Genomic DNA, 20,000 nt, shown 5'->3' on the forward strand with positions numbered 1-20,000 from the left:
GCCTATTTTCATTAACTTACATTTGCTCGGGTTGAACTTTAGTAGCCATTTTTTGGACCACTCATTCAGTCTGTCTAGGTCGTCTTGTAGCCTCATACTATCTTCCTCTGTTTTAATCCTCTTGATAAGTTTTGCATCATCAGCAAACAATGAGAGGAACGATTCTATACCCTCTGGGAGATCATTTACATATATCAGAAACAGTATAGGTCCAAGAACTGACTCCTGCGGGACTCCACTGGTGACGTCTCGCCAATCTGAGACTTCACCCCTCACAGTGACTCGCTGTCTTCTGTTGCTTACATACTCCCTTATCCAACGAAGTACATTCCCTTTCACTCCAGCCTGCATATCCAGCTTTTTCACTAGCCTCTTGTGTGGTACTGTATCAAAGGCTTTCTGGCAATCCAAAAATATGCAGTCTGCCCACCCCTCTCTTTCTTGCCTGATTTTTGTTGCCTGGTCGTAAATTTCAATTAACCCTGTGAGGCAGGACCTGCCATCCCTGAACCCATGTTGATGCTGTGTTACAAAGTTCTTTCGCTCCAGATGTTCCACTAGCTTTCTTCGCACAATCTTCTCCATCAGCTTGCATGGTATGCAGGTTAGGAACACTGGCCTGTAGTTCAATGCCTCCTGTCTATCCCCTATCTTGTATATCGGGACTACGTTACCTGCTTTCCAAATTTCTGGCAGTTCCCCTGTTGCCAGTGATTTGTTATACACTATGGAGAGCGGCAGGTACAGTGTTTCTGCTCCTTCCTTTAGTATCCAAGGGGAGATTCCATCTGGGCCTATAGCCTTTGTCACATCCTACTCTAATAAACACTTCCTTACGGTAATCCTTTCCGCTGGTAATCTCAAACTCTTCCAGTGGTTCCTGGTTAAATACTCCCTCTCTTATCTCTGAAATTTCTCCTTGTTTTAAGGTGAAGACCTCCTGGAGACGTGTGTGAGTGTGTGTGAGTGTGTGTGAGTGTGTGTGAGTGTGTGTGTGTGTATGTGTGTGTGTGTGTGTGTGTGTGTGTGTGTGTGTGTGTGTGTGTGTGTGTGTGTGTGTGTGTGTGTGTGTGTGTGTGTGTGTGTGTGTGTGTGTGTACCACCTAGATGAGTACACTCATCTAGGGTAGTAGAGTACTAGAGTAGTTAGTAAATGGAATGCATTAGGCAGTGATATGGTAGAGGCAAACTCCATACACATTTTCAAATGTAGATATGATAGAACTCGAGAAGCTCAAGAATCTGTTCACCAGTAGATTGAGAGGCGGGACCAAAGAGCCAAAACTCAACCCCTGCAAGCACAACTAGGTGAGTACTCACTCATCTTTGTTTCCAATTTCCAAGTAAGTTCTCGTTCTGTCCTCACCCATGTCAACTCTTTGTTCTCACACGTGTTAAGCTGTTTCCCCATGTTAAATTGTTTGTTCCCACCCCATGCTAAAAAAATTTCCTTCTCTCTTTCTCTCTCTCTCTCTCTCTCTCTCTCTCTCTCTCTCTCTCTCTCTCTCTCTCTCTCTCTCTCTCTCTCTCTCTCTCTCTCTCTCTCTCTCTCTCTCTCTCTGTCTCTCTCTCTCTGTCTCTCTCTCTCTGTCTCTCTCTCTCTGTCTTTCTCTCTCTGTCTTTCTCTCTCTGTCTCTCTCTCTCTCTCTCTCTCTCTCTCTCTCTCTCTCTCTCTCTCTCTCTCTTGAACTGTCTTGGTGACTCTCCTCATTTTACACGGTGTTATTTATAATTATTTATCCTGTACTTCACAGGACACGCTGTCTCCTTGCTGGAATACCAGTAGTAACCTTTTGCAGTCTTCCAGATTACTCAGAGCTTCCAGATAAGTGTAATGTTGACTTATAGACTCTAATTAGTGCCTAACGTTGCATTCATGCAGCCTCTTCTAATATATATATGCTGCCTTTTACAGCATCCATGCTGCATCTTCCAGTATCCATGCACCTTTTTTCTGGTATCCATGCAACCTCTTGTAGTACCTTTTCTGCCTCTTCCAGCATCCAAATGGTCTTTTTCGTTTTCATTTTTCTTTAAGCAAGGTGAGTTTTATCTTACATCCCTATAGGCCCATCAGTCTCTAGCTTCCACCACTGATCTCTCTCTGTATTGGTATTAACTGTAAATACTTCCTCATTTTTCACTATCAATTTCCCTTAGTATTTTGTCTCCATCATATCACCTCTTCCCCTTTTCTTGCGTTATTTGCAGCTCTTTCAGTCTTTTTTGTACTTCATTCCATAATTAATTCTGGCACGAGCCTCGCTGCAGCTTTATGTACCTTTTCCAATTTCCTTTTGGTGTCGGGGCTGCGTATTCCAGGTCTGAATTCAGTTCTGATGTTCTCCAGTTTTGAACATGTCACTGAGGTTATTATATTTATGTGTGCTTCTAGGGATCGACTTCGAATTTTTCTTACTTGATTCAGAATGGTAGTTTCTTTCCATTGTGTACTATCTTACTGGCTTCTCATCCTCTCTTGCCGATTTCATTACCTTACACCTACTGGTATTGAATTCCAGTAACCATATCTCGAAGCTGGTTTAAATACTCAAGAAGACATGAATATGTTTTTCTGGAATATTTGGCAGTCTTCGTGTGGGTGTACAGTCGCCTATCTACACGCACCAATTTATATTTGCCGGGGTTGAACTCATGCTTCTGAGCCCGCCACTTAACGTTGGATGGATTGTGGAGAGAGAGAGAGAGAGAGAGAGAGAGAGAGAGAGAGAGAGAGAGAGAGAGAGAGAGAGAGAGAGAGAGAGAGAGAGAGAGAGAGAGAGAGAGAGAGAGAGAGAGAGAGGGGGAGACAGAGAGAGAGAGACAGAGAGAGAGAGACAGAGAGAGAGTGAGAGTGAGAGTGAGAGTGAGAGTGAGAGTGAGAGAGAGAGAGAGAGAGAGAGAGAGAGAGAGAGAGAGAGAGAGAGAGAGAGAGAGAGCGTGCGCGTGTGTGGACAAGAGGTGAGCAAGAGGAGGAGGAGGGCGATCCTGGAGCCACTTTGCAAGTCTATGACCGGCCATACTTCATCGCCAGGACGAGACTTATTGGTCTTGTGTTTGTGGGCGGGCAGGGACAAGCCGCCCCAGACATGCAACGCCGCCCCTGATAGATTTAATGTTGCAGGATATATTTAATACTTCAGGGGTGAAATAACTGCGCCTCTGCCGGCCTTAGTGTGTATAGTTGGGGGAGGGCGGGGGAGGGGAACAGGTGAGGATGTGTGGGGAGGGCGGGGAAGGTGGGGGAAGAGAGGTAAGGGGAAGAATGATAGTTGAGGGAAGAGTGAGGGATATGGTGGGGGAACGGAATGAGATAAAAAGGTTATAGGGAGTGATATGCTTGTGTTGAGATGCAGCGGTGATTTAATGTGGTGTTGATGTGGGTGTGATGTTGATGTGGGTGTGATGTTGATGTGGGTGTGGTGTTGATGTGGGTGTGGTGTTGATGCGTGTGTGATGTTGATGCGTGTGTGGTGTTGATGTGGGTGTGGTGTTGATGTGGGTGTGGTGTTGATGTGGGTGTGGTGTTGATGTGGGTGTGGTGTTGATGCGTGTGTGATGTTGATGCGTGTGTGGTATTGATGCAAGTGTGGTAGTGATGAATGTTTTGAGGTCACGTGGCTGTAGTGCTACCGAGTATAACTTAATCAAGGATATATGCAGCCATTGTAATAACGTGGAACTTCACCAATGTTACCAGTGGAAGACCATCAGCCACTGGAATTATCTGGAACGTCACAACGAGAAACTATTAACGACTGGAACTTCATCAACCAGCCGTTCCGTCACTACTCTCCGTGTTCCACAAGCCAAAGTCAAATCTTGCGTCAAATATTCTGGATCAGAATGTTCCAGCTGTTTTCAGGAGATGCGGAGTTAGATTGGCAGGTACACGGACAGCTACAGATTAATGTGTAAGTTATTCCTGTGTTTAATGAGTGAGCTGATAATCAATGCGTGGCAGGTGTGTGTGTGTGTGTGTGTGTGTGTGTGTGTGTGTGTGTGTGTGTGTGTGTGTGTGTGTGTGTGTGTGTGTGTGTGTGTGTGTGTGTGTGTGTGTGTGTGTACTCACCTAATTGTACTCAGCTAACTGTGCTTGCGGGGGTTGAGCTCACGCTCTTTGGTCCCGTCTCTCAACCGTCAATCAACTATTGGGCTCTTTCTTCATTTGAAACAGCGTATGGAGTCGGCCTCCACAACATCACGGCCTAGTGCATTCCACCTGTTAACTACTCTGACACTACAAAACTTCTTTCTAACGTTTCTATGGCTCATCTGAGGACTCATTTTCTACCTGTATCACTTTTTGGGTATACCACCTGTGTTAAATAATGTCTTTATCTATCCTATCAATTCCTCTGAGAATCTTATATGCGATGATCATGTCCCCCCTAACTCTTCCGTCTTCCAGCGACGTGAGGTTTAGTTCCCGTAGTCTTTCCTCGTAGCTCATGCCCTTCAGCTTGGGTACTAGTCTAGTGGCATACCTTTGAACCTTCTCCAATCTAGTCATGTATTTGGTTTAATACTGGCTCCACGCTGGAGTTGCATACTCCAGTATTGGTCTGACATAAGTGGTATACAAGATTCTAAATGATTCCTTACACAAGTTACTAAAGGCAGTATTGATGTTGGCCAACATCATATACGGCATATGCTGTTGATCAGCACAGCCTCCTGTCTTAGAGTACTTAAACTAACAATGGGGACCATCTTCTTGAGGTTATCTTGAGATGATTTCGGGGCTTAGCGTCCCCGCGGCCCGGTCCTCGACCAGACCTCCTTTTTGTTACACATCCCCAGGAAGCAGCCCGTAGCAGCTGTCTAACTCCCAGGTACCTATTTACTGCTAGGTAACAGGGGCATCGGAGTGAAAGAAACATTTTGCCCAGTTGTCTCCGCCTCCACCGGGGATCGAACCCGGAACCTCAGGACTACGAATCCGAAGCGCTGTCCACCCAGCTGTCAGGCGCCGTACATATGCACCATAGTACATATACCGACGTACAACGCAATTAAAAAGTAGAAATCGGTACTACTGAATTTGGACAAACCGGAAAAGATTTTCTAATGATGTTGCAAAGACAACCTAAACTAACCAAGCCTTCTTAGGCCTAATACATGATATCTGAGGTCAAATATAGTACATATGTGTGCTATAGTAGGCCTAGGAGTACTAAAGTTACTTTTTTAGCTTCATTTTTTCGGACTATAAAGTGAATAGTACCAAATTCTACTATCTAATTGCTAAGTAAGTCAATATTTGTACTATGGTGCACATAGTTACACAAATTACTGTCTAAACAGGAGGATGGGTTGCGCTGATGATATCCTATTTATGAGAGCTTCAGGGGACAGGTCTGGTGAGATAGCAAACCCCCAGATCTTTCTCTCTCCCTGTGTATGTACTCACCTAGTTGTATTCACCTAGTTGTGCTTGCGGGGGTTGAGCTCTGCTCTTTCGGCCCGCCTCTCAACAGTCAATCATCTGTTTCTACTACTACTATTTTTTCCCCCACCACACACATACACACACACTACCAGGAAGCAGCCCGTGACAGCTGACTAACTCCCAGGTACCTATTTACTGCTAGGTAACAGGAGCATAGGGTGAAAGAAACTCTGCCCATCGTTTCTCGCCGGCGCCCGGGATCAAACCCGGGACCACAGGATCACGTGTACAGCGTGCTGTCCGCTCGGCCACCGGCTCCCATGTGTGTGTGTGTATGTGTGTGTGTGTGTGTGTGTGTGTGTGTGTGTGTGTGTGTGTGTGTGTGTGTGTGTGTGTGTGTGTGTGTGTGTGTGTGTGTGTGTGTAAATCACGAAAAAATTAACACATTAATAATAATTTAAAAATATGTAAAGACATCTCCCGCCAACACATCACGAGGAGGAGTGTGGTCACAATGCGACTCAAACGTCTTGAGTCTAGAATTAGCTCTATTAGAGCTTGAGAATTAGAATTAGCTTGAGTAGCTCTAGAATTACCACAGTTATCCAAGTAAGTGGGTTTACCGATCCAATGAAACATATCTGATTTAATGAGCCATTCTTTCTCTGACTATGTCTATCTGTCTTTGTCTCTGTCTCTCTCTGCTTCTCTCTGTCTCTATGTCTGTCTGTTTCAGTCTGTCTCTCTCATATGAAACTATAACTGCCTAATGTGTGGATGGTGTGAAATACGAGAAAAATGCTAAATTCGAGAAGTTACCGTATTATTCTCAGAAAGAAGCGTCTATTTTATGCCAGTACGGACAAATTATGGACAGCAGGATATTTTTCTTACTCTTTCCGAGATCAGTGAATAATGGTGCATATTACTATAAGAAGAAAAAAAGGTTTTGAAAAGTCTGATTTGAAACTATCTGTGTCGCCAGCGGGCAGTGACAAAAATTGTCGCATGGGAGGTCTGAATATAACCCTGGCACATAGTTTCCTTTTCAATTCCTGCGACCCCTAACCAGCCTATGTTCATCCCGTACCCCAGACCATTCCCTTTGCCAATTTGGGTGAGACTTCCCTTTGGCCGCAAGCGTTTGTCCTCCAACTTGGGACAGACAGACATTGTCTCGTATAGGTATATATGTTTGTCATAAACATGTTTCACTGATGACCACTGTATGTTGGTCTTACTTTGAGTGTATACAATTTCTTAATGCTTTTAAAATGTTGCGTATATGCAGGTAATTAATAGATGATTTCTCCAACGTTAATTGACTTTCTCTGAGCGATATATCATCTCACATATGTTATCTTCAGAGCTAATACATTACTAGTGGTGAATACATACACACGTCAGGTGAGGTGCACATGCAAGCACTGTATGTGTGTATGTATGTGTGTGTGTGTGTGTGTGTGTGTGTGTGTGTGTGTGAGTGTGTGTGTGTGTGTGTGTGTGTGTGTGTGTGTGTGTGTGTGTGTGTGTGTGTGTGTGTGTGTGTGTACAGAGTGACAGTACACAAGCAGGGGTACAAGGCAAGAGGGGCAGGCAAGGTGTTCCTCCGCCATCATTCGCGTGAAGAAACCTTTGCTCTCCTCGCTCGGCTCTAAGTAAAATAATAAGGTTAACAAATTAAGAACAAGCTCCATGGTTAACAGCCTCGTGTTTACCCTCTCGTTCAGCGGAGCCCAACACGACTCTAAATCACCAGCGCTGGGCAGGGCGGCCTCCACCCCTCCTCCCCCCCCCCCTTCTCCACCTCCTCCAGCACCCCCCCCCCCTTCTACAGCCCCGTCCGCCCACCTCCGCGAATCCTTCACTTTCCGTGATCCGGCCCAGCGGTTAACAAGCATGACTGATTTGCATATTAACTATAGAACCACCTCGTTAATGTCCCAACCTGTTTGCCGCCTCCCTTGTTCGCAGCCATTGCTCAAAAGGTCTTCGTTTCCGAAGGCAACATTTTCCCATGGATTAAAAAAAATAGGAGTGTGTGGTTGGCGACGGTGGCGAAGGAGCGGACCTCGGGACTCCCCCGGGACAAAGTGCGTGAGTCCCGGATAGCGAGGTTTGGGGTGTTATCTGATCCGGCCATTAACGCAGGCTGAGTCCGGATTCTAAGGCGACGCTTGAGCGGCAAGGTGAGGGAGGATGATTACCGCTCACGAGGCTTCCTAGTAGCTGATTGGCCGACTGCCTGATGGATGCTCCCAGCCGCCACGCTCCTTCCCGCCACGCTTGAGACCAGGGCCCAGATTCACGAAGCAGTTACGCCAGCACTTACGAACCTGTACATCTTTCCTCAATCTTTGACGGCTTTGGTTACATTTATTAAACAGTTTAAAAGCATGAAAACTTCCCAATCAAATGTTGTTATTGTTATAAACAGCCTCCTGGCGCTTCGGAGCTCATTACTGTTTAATAATTGGAAACAAAGCCGCCAAAGATCGAGAAAAGATGTACAGGTTCGTAAGTACTTGCGTAGCTGCTTCGTGAATCTGGCTCCAGGCTCCTAGCCTGGGGCTTGTCGGCTGGTTCTTGGTTCATTCGTGGTTTGCTGCTCCTTCTAATTATTGTTATTGGCTAGTGATTACAGTACTATTGTATCAACGTAATATTTGTTTCCGTGTTGTGCTTCAACGACACCCAATGACAGATATGTTGTGTACGCTTATTAGTATTATTATTATTATTATTATTATTATTATTATTATTATTATTATCAAGTGTTATTATTAACATTTTTCTGTTATTATATTATTGGCATCACTAATACCATAATCTATATTATAAGTAAAAATAGTGTTTCAATTATAAATATTATTATCATTGACAATATTATCACTATTATTATCATTGCCAATATTATCACTATTATTATCATTGCCAATATTATCAATATTATCATTGCCAATATTATCACTGCCTATATGATCAGTATTATTATCACTGCCTATATTATCAGTATTATTATCACTGTCAATATTATCAATATTAGCATTGCCAATATTATCAATATTATCATTGTCAATATTATCAATATTAGCATTGCCAATATTATCAATATTATCAATGCCAATATTATCACTATTATTATCATTGCCAATATTATCAATATTATCATTGCCAATATTATCAATATTATCATTGCCAACATTATCAGTATTATTATCATTGTCAATATTATCAATATTGTTGCCAAATATATGAGAGAGAGCTCTTACTAACTGAATATAAGCTCCAATAGTTGGCCTTCCCGCGGTTCCGCTTGGCAGGGTGCGCGCGCACCTCCCAACATCTCCACCATTCATAAACGGCTACATACAAATCGCTACACCAATCCTATTACCGTCCACAAAGGCCCCAGTACGCGCGATTCATTACAAGATATTAACTATTCTCCTCCGCTGGGATGAGGATGTACGTAGGCACAGGTCCCATGTAGGGACAAGCACCGCACAACAGAAAACGAGGGAGACATGCCCCACACACAATGGGAAACGAGATGTGGGTACCCAGTTCAACATGGTGTGGCTACAGGCTCCTGCCACACCTCTCTCCGGGCGGGGTACCCGCATACCGAGCTGCAGACTAATAACCTGTGAATCGCTGGGTTCTCGACCAGTTACAGCCCCGCTCCTGTGCCAGGTAAGTCCACTATGGGCTCACCATAGCCCGTGCTACTTGGAATTGTTTATCCCAGTAGCTGAATCTAAAACAACAGCTGGGTTCTACGCTGTTCTGATGGGTGTACACAATGTTCTGAGCGTGTAGACAATGTTCTGAGCGTGTACACAATGTTCTGAGAGTGTACACAATGTTCTGAGCGTGTAGACAATGTTCTGAGCGTGTACACAATGTTCTGAGCGTAAACACAATGTTCTGAGCGTGTACACAATGTTCTGAGCGTGTACACAATGTTCTGAGCGTGTACACAATGTTCTGAGCGTGTACACAATGTTCTGAGCGTGTACACAATGTTCTGAGAGTGTACACAATGTTCTGAGCGTGTGCACAATGTTCTGAGCGTGTACACAATGTTCTGAGCGTTTACACAATGTTCTGAGCGTGTACACAATGTTCTGAGCGTGTACACAATGTTCTGAGCGTGTACACAATGTTCTGAGCGTGTACACAATGTTCTGAGAGTGTACACAATGTTCTGAGCGTGTACACAATGTTCTGAGCGTGTACACAATGTTCTGAGCGTGTACACAATGTTCTGAGCGTGTACACAATGTTCTGAGCGTGTACACAATGTTCTGAGCGTGTACACAATGTTCTGAGCGTGTACACAATGTTCTGAGCGTGTACACAATGTTCTGAGCGTGTACACAATGTTCTGAGAGTGTACACAATGTTCTGAGCGTGTACACAATGTTCTGAGCGTGTACACAATGTTCTGAGCGTGTACACAATGTTCTGAGCGTGTACACAATGTTCTGAGCGTGTACACAATGTTCTGAGCGTGTACACAATGTTCTGAGAGTGTACACAATGTTCTGAGCGTGTACACAATGTTCTGAGCGTGTACACAATGTTCTGAGCGTGTACACAATGTTCTGAGCGTGTACACAATGTTCTGAGCGTGTACACAATGTTCTGAGCGTGTACACAATGTTCTGAGCGTGTGCTTAGGCTGCTTCACCTCAATACATTATTTACACAAATGTATAAGATTTGATGTATAATAGAATTATACCACGAATGTGTTGATTGACTTATATTGTTCTGTTTTTGATAGCCTAGTGCCCGGCACTGAGACATGCAGGTGATTGATTAAAATGAACTCATCTATAATCGTTGACTGGATGATATAAATTTATCATCTAGCAGACAGGTGACTGACTGGCCCTTTCGCCTGTCTGGGATATCACTAGGGCCGATATCACTGTACGAGTTTACTGGTCTGTAATGAAATCTGACGGTATTGTATAATACAGAGCAATGTAGTTTCGATGTGAAATACTGAGTGATACATGACAAACATTAATTGTTCACTTGCAAAATATGGAATGTTGTAACTCTAACGTGAGTTATTAACTCAGGAAAGATGTTTAACACACCAACATTTTATTACATCAACATTGCAGCCTTGCATATGCCTTTCAGCTGTTTCGGTTTGTATAATATTGTTGCACTGAAGAGCTTCTGTGGTACTGTCAATTACCCAGATAGTGTGGTTTTCCCCTAACTATTATCAAACTAAATTGAGAAAATCGCCAACCCCATCTGTCCATTTTTGGTTCCCCAACAAGTCCGGTAATGCTCCTGACTCCCAACCTCAATCTCTAGAAGCCTCTCCTGAGGCAGGAGAAGGAATTCGATCATAAAACCTAAGTATGGTCAAGCAATAGGTCGAACTCGAGGCGAAGCAATGGGTTCATCTCAAGACTAAGTAATGGGTCGAACTCGAGGCGAAGGAAAGGGTTAATCTCGAGGTCAAGCAATGAGTAGATCTGGAGATAAAGTAATGGCTCGATCTTAAGGTCAGGCAAAGTATTGATCTCGGGGCTATACGCGAGTTTAATGCTGAGGTCAGGATGAAGTTCCTCAGTTCGAAGTCCAGACTGAAGGTTGTGGTCATAAGTTACAGCTGTAACATGTACGCAGCCTTCCCACTCTTAAGTCAAAACCTTGTGAGTTGCCGGCTCTTTGAACATAATAAGATGACATAAGGACCTCAGACCTTAGAATTTGTAAATGTTTTCCTTTGTTGAAGCACTAAAACCGAGAAACGCTAATTATTAAAGCTGTACTGAGATGAAAAACTATTCCAAGACCAGATAAATTTGGCTGCTAAGCCGCAATCCTTGCCAGTAAGTCTAACCAATTTAGCATTACCCGGGAACTCCCACTCACACGTAAGCCGTCACAATGGGCCCAGCGTCTCAACATTAACAAGACAAGACATAAGCAACAAAAATAAATAGCAACAAAAACAACGCCTCTATAAGGTGACTATGAAGGAATATATACTTACAAATCCGTGTTTATCAGAGATGTTATTGGTGAGCTTTAACTTGTGAAAAGAGACGACCTTCTGCATCCACTGTTCCCCGGTGGCCGGGCTGTCAGGGTGGATGTACATTCTCTTGGGCATCTCTGGGTCAGCCTTGCCTGCGACCATCCACCGGCTGCAGGAGAGACCAAGGAAGAGTCAGTCAAGTGGCTGCCCTTCACCTGCAGGGAGGAGGGGGCCTTCACCCTCCATCTACCACACAATGTAAACTATTATTCTTTATGACGAAGAGCAAAGTATTACACTGTTTCTAGTACACCTAAATGATCTTAACGTCTTTTTCAAGTTCCTAAGCTATCCTTCAGCTTATTATTAATACACAAAATCTAATTATCTATATATATAAATAAATAAATAAATATATATATATATATATATATATATATATATATATATATATATATATATATATATATATATATATATATATATATATTATATATATATATATATTATATATATATATATACATATATATATATAATATATATATATATATATATATATATATATATATATATATATATATATATATATATATATATATATATATATATATAAAAGTTGTGAGGGTACCATCTATGGTGAAATTTTTGTGGGGGACCCACAGCCTCGGAGAAGAAAATAAAGAGTATTCAGAGAAGACCTTGTGGATTCTCACTGAACACATTAATATTTTCTTCTCCTACCACCCCCATTCTTTTGTATATACACATATACGTTTATATATATATATAAACTTGTGCAATTATTCAATAAACCCTACATTATGGATAAAAATAAAGGGCTCTGAAATGTTGAGAATTGAATATAAGGGGGGATAATTGCAGTAATAAACATAATGTGTTATTTATTACGACACAACCAACATCTGAACCTTCACCGGAAAATAATTCCCACCAATAATTGTACCACAAGTTCACGGAAGTTCACAGATTATGAACTACCCAGTACCGCAACGGGCCAGTACCTCAGCAAGCATTAGTATCTCAAACTATGAGGTACTAATGACCCTGGCGAGGACAGCTCCTTCTCTACTGTCTCAACTTAAAGGCCAAGATGTTACGCGTGGCATTTCCTTCCTAGAGTTGATGTCTTGCAAGTCCCATGCTTGCTTGGTTAGACTTACGCAGACTAACGCCTGCGTAAGTCTGGGAGTTAATTTAGCCTGTTTGGTCTCGTCTCTATTTTGATTGATAAAGATTAAGCCACCCAAGAGGTAGCACGGGCATCAATAGCCCATAATCTTTTCTGAGCAATGAGACTTTATTTATAACCAGCATGAATGCTGCTTGGTTTGGTGTTTGGCTAAGTGCCTAACTACCGCGAGGGGGGTTATTAAGGCCACCACACACTCATCAACGGGCTCGCCATAGCCCGTGCTACATGGACACTTCGTTGTGAGTAGCTAAATCTAAAACAACAACAACAACTCATCAAGCAGCAAGAATTCTTTGCTAATGAACAAAGTTCAGATAAAAAGTAAGCTTATATTGTATATACACACCGAGATAACATATACATATCTCGGTGTATATATAACGTTTTCCATTAATTTTGTAATTTGTATTATTATTATTACTATAATTATTATTTTAAATTGACTGAATGTTTTCATCAATAGCTAAACAAAACTATTTCTGAAGTTCAATTACATTTGGTAAGCAATACAGCAAGTTAGAGTGTCGTCAGCAGGTAGGTCAGCCACTCACTTTACAAGGCTAAGTTATTACTGCTGACCCAAACACCAAGTTAAATATTTCTCACCAAGTTGACTAAATAACCATCTTCCACTTGACCTTTTACCGCCCGCAATGGACCATTTACTATACTTCCTAATATATATATATATATATATATATATATATATATATATATATATATATATATATATATATATATATATATATATATATATATATATATTTTATATATATATATATATATATATATATATATATAATATATATATATATATATATATATATATATATATATATTTATTTATATATTATAGATATATATTTATATATTTTAATATATATATATATATATATATATATATATATATATATATATATATATATATATATATATATATATATATATATATATTAACATAAAACATCTCCGGATTCACATGTTGATTGTGTCAGTAACATGCAATATATATATATATATATATATATATATATATATATATATATATATATATATATATATATATATATATATATATGTGTCGTACCTAGTAGCCAGAACGCACTTCTTAGCCTACTATGCAAGGCCCGATTTACCTAATAAGCCAAGTTTTCCTGAATTATTATATTTTCTCTAATTTTTTCTTACGAAATGATAAAGCTACCCATTTCATTAAGTATGAGGTCAATTTTTTTTACTGGAGTTAAAATTAACGTAGATATATGACCGAACCTAACCAACCCTACCTAACCTAACCTATCTTCATAGGTTAGGTTAGGTTAGGTAGCCGAAAAAGTTAGGTTAGGTTAGGTTAGGTAGGTTAGGTAGTCGAAAAAACATTAATTCATGAAAACTTGGCTTATTAGGCAAATCGGGCCTTGCATAGTAGGCTAAGAAGTGCGTTCTGGCTACTAGGTACGACATATATATATATATATATATATATATATATATATATATATATATATATATATATATATATATATATATATATATATATATATATGAACTGAGAGCTTGCCTCAGTCTACAGTTATGAGGGTGACAGGCAACTAGTGCATGGACAGGGGAGTGTTACAGAGCTTCACTAACTACTGTGGGGGGGGAGTGGGGGGTGGAGGGGAAGTATGAGTTTCTGCACATGCGAGAAAAAGTAATGAAATAATAACTGCAGGAAATCAAAAAGACTGTCATGCACACTTGGGTCTCCGAGAGTGAGCACAGGAGCGTCTTCGGGGGGCGTCTTTTCTCCCGTTCTGGCTCCTTCCGACAGGAGGTCTGAACAGCATTCAAGGAGCCTTCTGAGATTGTGATTCGTTTCCAATGTTGTCGTCAAAACCGGGTTTCTACGTGGATTAAGTCGCAAGTTTCCTTCCCTAGCGTCTTTAGGACCTATGACCAGCATATGATACGTCTTTGAGGATTGAGGATGATAAGACCAGCTTAAAAAGCGTCTTCAGGCATAATACCAGCTTAAAAAACGTCTGTAGAACTTAAGGTCAGCTTAAAATGCATCTTTAGGCATAAAACCAGCTTAAAAAGCGTCTTTAGAACCTAGGACCAGCTTGAACAGGGTCTTTAGAAGCTAAGACCAGCTTCATAAACATCTTGATGAACTAAGACCAGTTTCTCAATTCTCTTTATGAGCTAAGCCCAGCTTCCTACACGTGTTTGGAGTTAATACCAGTTAAAAAGCGTCTTTAGGAACTAAGAAAAGCTTAAAAAGCGTCTCTGGAAGCTGAGATCGGCTTAAAAGCCTCTTTATTCACCAAGACCAGCTTAAAAAGTGCCTTTAGAAGCTAAGACTAACTTAAAAAGCATCTTAAGGAGCAAAGACCAAAATTTTTAAGTTTTTTTATGAGCTAAGGACGGCTTGTTAAGTAACGATAAGCTTCTCAAGCGTCCATAGGAGCTAAGACCGACTCCTGACGTACAGTGAGGAGTTATGCCTATTTGCAGACACGATTTAAGGAATTACACCAGTCTCCTGTCAGGCTGAAAGTGTCTTAATAAGCCTCAGGAACCTGAACTAACTCCAGCTGTGCCTTCAGGAATCTCAATGAACTCTGGCTGAGGCTTCACAAACCTCATTCAACTCCTAATAAGTAATTTCAAACGTCTCTATATGTTATGAACCAATCCCTTTCAACGAATCTGTTAATCCATATAGGTAACTTGACGAGTTTAAGTCAACTGTCAACTTAGCGGAGCGTAAGAAAGTCGCATTCATCTTACTGGAAGACGGTTCGGTTCGGGTGCTTTGATGGGGTACTACTAGAGTAAGGAAGTCCTGGGTGGTAGGTTGGTCAGGTGTGAGATGTGGGGGCAAGGGTTAAGGATCGCAGTTATCGTAGCAACTGGCACCGTAGCTATCGTAGCAACTTGAGTGGCCGTGGAATGAAGTACAGTTCCGTTGGTATATTACGAGGGGAACATGAAGCCAGAATCAGTTTTGACTAACGTCTAAAAACTAGAGATTTCAGAGAGATGTTACCAGCAGAATCACGCGGATGCTTGAACATGTTATTTAACCTATGACCAAAATACATTATGAAGCAAATGTCACGGAAAATCTCATATTTAAAAACTACAGTGTATGGCGTTGTATACATTCTCCTGTCTGGAAATCCGCATCAATGCTTATTTTTGGTATGCGAATGTGTCTTAATACTTGTCCAAGAGTTCTCATCTAAGAAATCTAAGAGCCTATCTAAGAAAACGTATCAATGTTTGTTTGAGCATGTGTACTAAGGCATACTACAGTATACCCCTGTGCCAAACAACGGAGACGCAGAAGGCATCATAAATACCTTCTAACATGTGGCCTCTCCATAACCCATCTGGCATTCCTACCACCAGAACATCTCTATAAATCATTCTTTCGCTTCTCCCCAGAAATGAGAAACCATCTCTAATGCACGGAACATTTCTCCTAATAGAATACAAAGGTTTAAATACAGGTGAAGGTGTGACAAACCTCAGTGTACAATGTAAGCTGGAAAGGAGGGGGGAAGGGACGTCTATGATGTAACTTAATATTTTGTTTTGAGGTATTAAAGACTTCTACGGCTAGATCACACCACGAGTTCTCAGAAGGGTCGTGAGCACCCATTCTTAACAAGGGTTCAAAGAGAAATGGAGAAAATATATATATATATAAACATATATATATATATGTATATATATACAGTGGACCAACTGATCAGATTTTAGTAATATACACAAAGTCATTCTCTACTGAATAAGGATCTCTATATGGCGGAGGTTTGCAAGAAGGGATACTGAGTCAAACCCTCCAATATATATACTCAAGTCTGGGGGGGTCTCTAGAACAATGAATAAACCTGGGGTCTCTAGAACAATGAATCAACCTGGGGTCTCTAGAACAATTAATTAACCTGGGGTCTCTAGAACAATTAATTAACCTGGGGGGTCTCTAGAACAATTAATTAACCTGGGGTCTCTAGAACAATTAATTAACCTGGGGTCTCTAGAACAATTAATTAACCTGGGGTCTCTAGAACAATTAATTAACCTGGGGGTCTCTAGAACAATTAATTAACCTGGGGTCTCTAGAACAATACCTGTTGTGAAATTTATAGCGGCAATCATCAGCTGCTACGATGTCCATAAGTAAGATGTATTTGGCTTTTTTGTCAAGCCCTGAGACCCGAACTTTGTAGGCAGGAAACATACGTCTGCAAGAATAATAACAGACCTTTGATAGAATATATGACAGTGATGAAAATAAACATAGGGGTTACCAAAGCAGGAGAAATAAGGACAAATATTGAGGCGGAGCATAATAAATAAAATAAGATAGTCAGCGCCAAAAAAAAATAAAAGTAACAAAGAAAACAGGAAGCATTGCGAGAAAGAAGACGGGAAGCCGGAGATGCCACACACCCAAGGCGTAATCATAAATACAGAAAATAGAAGTTTTAGGAGGATCGGGGATGGGGGGAGACACGTAGAAGTGATCTTTTGTTGCTGAAAATGGTTGTAGTTGCTGATACCTGTTGTGGAACTTATATCTACAGTCGTCAGCAGCCACGATGTCTAGTAGGAGGATGTACTTCGCCTTGGGGTCAAGTCCGGAGACTCTAAATTTCACCTGAGGAAACATTTGCCTGAAAAAATACGAAGTTTTTGTCAAGACAGATACTGAAGGATATCATGAATATTTAAAGATACCTACATGAAAAAAATTAAACAACGATAAGAGAATGTGTGATATAGGTACCTTTATGAATTATGAATACAATTCTGAATTATGAATACATGTTCCTTGTACACGTATCCCTTATACATATGAATTCGGTGGTTTGAATGGCATCGTCTAGACTCTTAAGAGTCTAGATGGTGTCTTCTGACTAAGGTAGAATCACACATCTCTTAAAGAACTCTCGTCTCATTGATCTTGACTTTGGAAGCTTGCAAAGATCATTTGTAGCTGTAAAATCGGGTTTGTTCATTCATTAAGTGCCCCATACCCATCCAGTGGGCGGTGGTGGACCCCAAACTCATCCCGTGCGCGGTGGTGGACCCCATACCCATCCAGTGGGTGGTGGTGGACCCCAAACTCATCCCGTGGGCGGTGGTGGACCCCATACTCATCCCGTGGGCGGTGGTGGACCCCATACCCATCCAGTGGGTGGTGGTGGACCCCAAACTCATCCCGTGGGCGGTGGTGGACCCCATACCCATCCAGTGGGTAGTGGTGGACCCCAAACTCATCCCGTGGGCGGTGGTGGACCCCAAACTCATCCCGTGGGCGGTGGTGGACCCCATACCCATCCAGTGGGTGGTGGTGGACCCCAAACTCATCCCGTGGGTGGTGGTGGACCCCATACCCATCCAGTGGGTGGTGGAGGACCCCATACTCATCCCGTGGGCGGTGGTGGACCCCAAACTCATCCCGTGGGCGGTGGTGGATCCCATACCCATCCCGTGGGCGGTGGTGGACCCCAAACTCATCCCGTGGGCGGTGGTGGACCCCAAACTCATCCCGTGGGCGGTGGTGGACCCCAAACTCATCCCGTGGGCGGTGGTGGACCCCATACCCATCCCGTGGGCGGTGGTGGACCCCAAACTCATCCCCTGGGCGGTGGTGGACCCCATACCCATCCCGTGGGTGGTGGTGGACCCCATACCCATCCCGTGGGCGGTGGTGGACCCCAAACTCATCCCCTGGGCGGTAGTTTACAAGGTTACAGAGGCACATAATGGTTTAATACTTGTGATATATAAAGATAATTGATATGTAGATGTATTTGTGTTAATGATTGTATATATATATACATGTGAATGTAACATTAACAATTGTGTACCTAGCTTCTAAAGATTGTCACTTGCTTAGCTAATGAACTATGGGGTTCAGTTCCTGGACCTGTAACCCCTTTCCACCACCGCCCACAGGATGGATATGGGGAGCATAATAAAGAAAGAAATTAAATTGAATTGTGCAGCTGTAAAGAGGATACCACTAATATGGTTTTGTCCTATACCCATTTTTAAAGTAATATAATTTAAAAAATTTTCAAAGGATTTAAAAGCAAATGGACACTGCAAATCCCTTACAAACTCCCAAAGCAATGATTGATGCATTTAAGAAAAGTCAAAGCAATTAATCAAGAGGGTTTTATTATCACCTTATTTTATTTGAATAATGTAAAAAATACATTAAAAATACATAGTAATGTCCTCAGGATTAGACCTGCTTTAGAAAGGTAAGCCCACTCCTGAATCTCTTGCAGGCAAGCACGCTACACTGACTCAGGTAATAAGGTGATACGAAAGAATATCTGAAGACATGTTGACCAGACCACACACTAGAAGGTGAAGGGACGACGACGTTTCGGTCTGTCCTGACTTGACTTGAGACTTGTCAATTGTGAATTGGACCACAATCGACTTGAGAATGGTCCAGGACGGACCGAAACGTCGTCGTCCCTTCACCTTCTAGTGTGTGGTCTGGTCAACATATTTCAGCCACGTTATTGTGAGTCATCGCCTGCGTCTGAAGACATGTTTAAATGATTTCTGTAAGAAATCGTCTGTTGTATACATGTATATATATATGTACATGTATGTATGAGAATGTGTACATGTATATATAACATTAATAATTTTGTAACTAGCGTCAAAAAATTGTTATTTGCTTAGCTAAACGAACTAGAGGATTCAGTTCCTGAACCGATTATGTGCCTCTGCAATCCTTTACACCCCCGCCCACGGGATGGGTATGGGGTGCATAATAAAGAAAGAAATTGAATTGAATCGTAAATAATATTAATGTGTTTGCCAGCGGGCAGCATGTAAGCGTTTGCTCCACCACAACCCAATATACATTTATTTACATACACAATATACATTTATTTACATACACAAAAAACATACGTATTCCTTACAAAACCAACTTTAAATATGATGAAACTCCAAAAAAAATCCTTGTAAATTTACTGCGTCTTATACGTCAACAAATACTGTTACTAATGATAATATTATCGACAACATTAATAACAATATATTTATTTATTTTATTTATTTATATATAAATATATATATATATATATATATATATATATATATATATATATATATATATATATATATATATATATATATATATATATATATATACAAGAAGGTACATTGGGGGGTTAACAGAGAACATAGAATTTAAGTCGAATTTACAATCTTGTAAAGCCGCTAGCACGCATAGCGTTTCGGGCAAAAGGTTAGATAACACATCTCAATAACTGGAAACTGAATATGTCCAAATTCTCAGATATAATTTAGTATAAAATGCATTATTATTTTTCTGTTGCTTCTTAC

At 41.3% G+C, this 20,000-nt stretch overlaps 1 protein-coding gene across 4 annotated transcripts in view; it reads right to left on the reverse strand.

The window, feature by feature from the left end:
- LOC123750108 (optomotor-blind protein) overlaps positions 1–20,000 on the reverse strand; it is a 354,673-nt gene that overhangs the window by 223,664 nt on the left and 111,009 nt on the right. For 2 of the 4 annotated variants that reach the window (XM_069305473.1, XM_069305472.1), the window contains exons 2-4: positions 17,180–17,293; positions 16,748–16,861; positions 11,424–11,577 (exon numbers count right to left, since the gene is read on the reverse strand). In XM_069305473.1, coding sequence (XP_069161574.1) covers positions 11,424–11,577; positions 16,748–16,861; positions 17,180–17,293 — 382 coding nt within the window. The remainder of the gene's footprint in view (positions 1–11,423; positions 11,578–16,747; positions 16,862–17,179; positions 17,294–20,000) is intronic. The other 2 variants (XM_069305475.1, XM_069305474.1) reach the window with 2 other exon arrangements.

This window comes from Procambarus clarkii, chromosome 55 (genome assembly GCF_040958095.1).
Source record: "Procambarus clarkii isolate CNS0578487 chromosome 55, FALCON_Pclarkii_2.0, whole genome shotgun sequence".
NCBI lineage: Eukaryota > Metazoa > Arthropoda > Malacostraca > Decapoda > Cambaridae > Procambarus > Procambarus clarkii.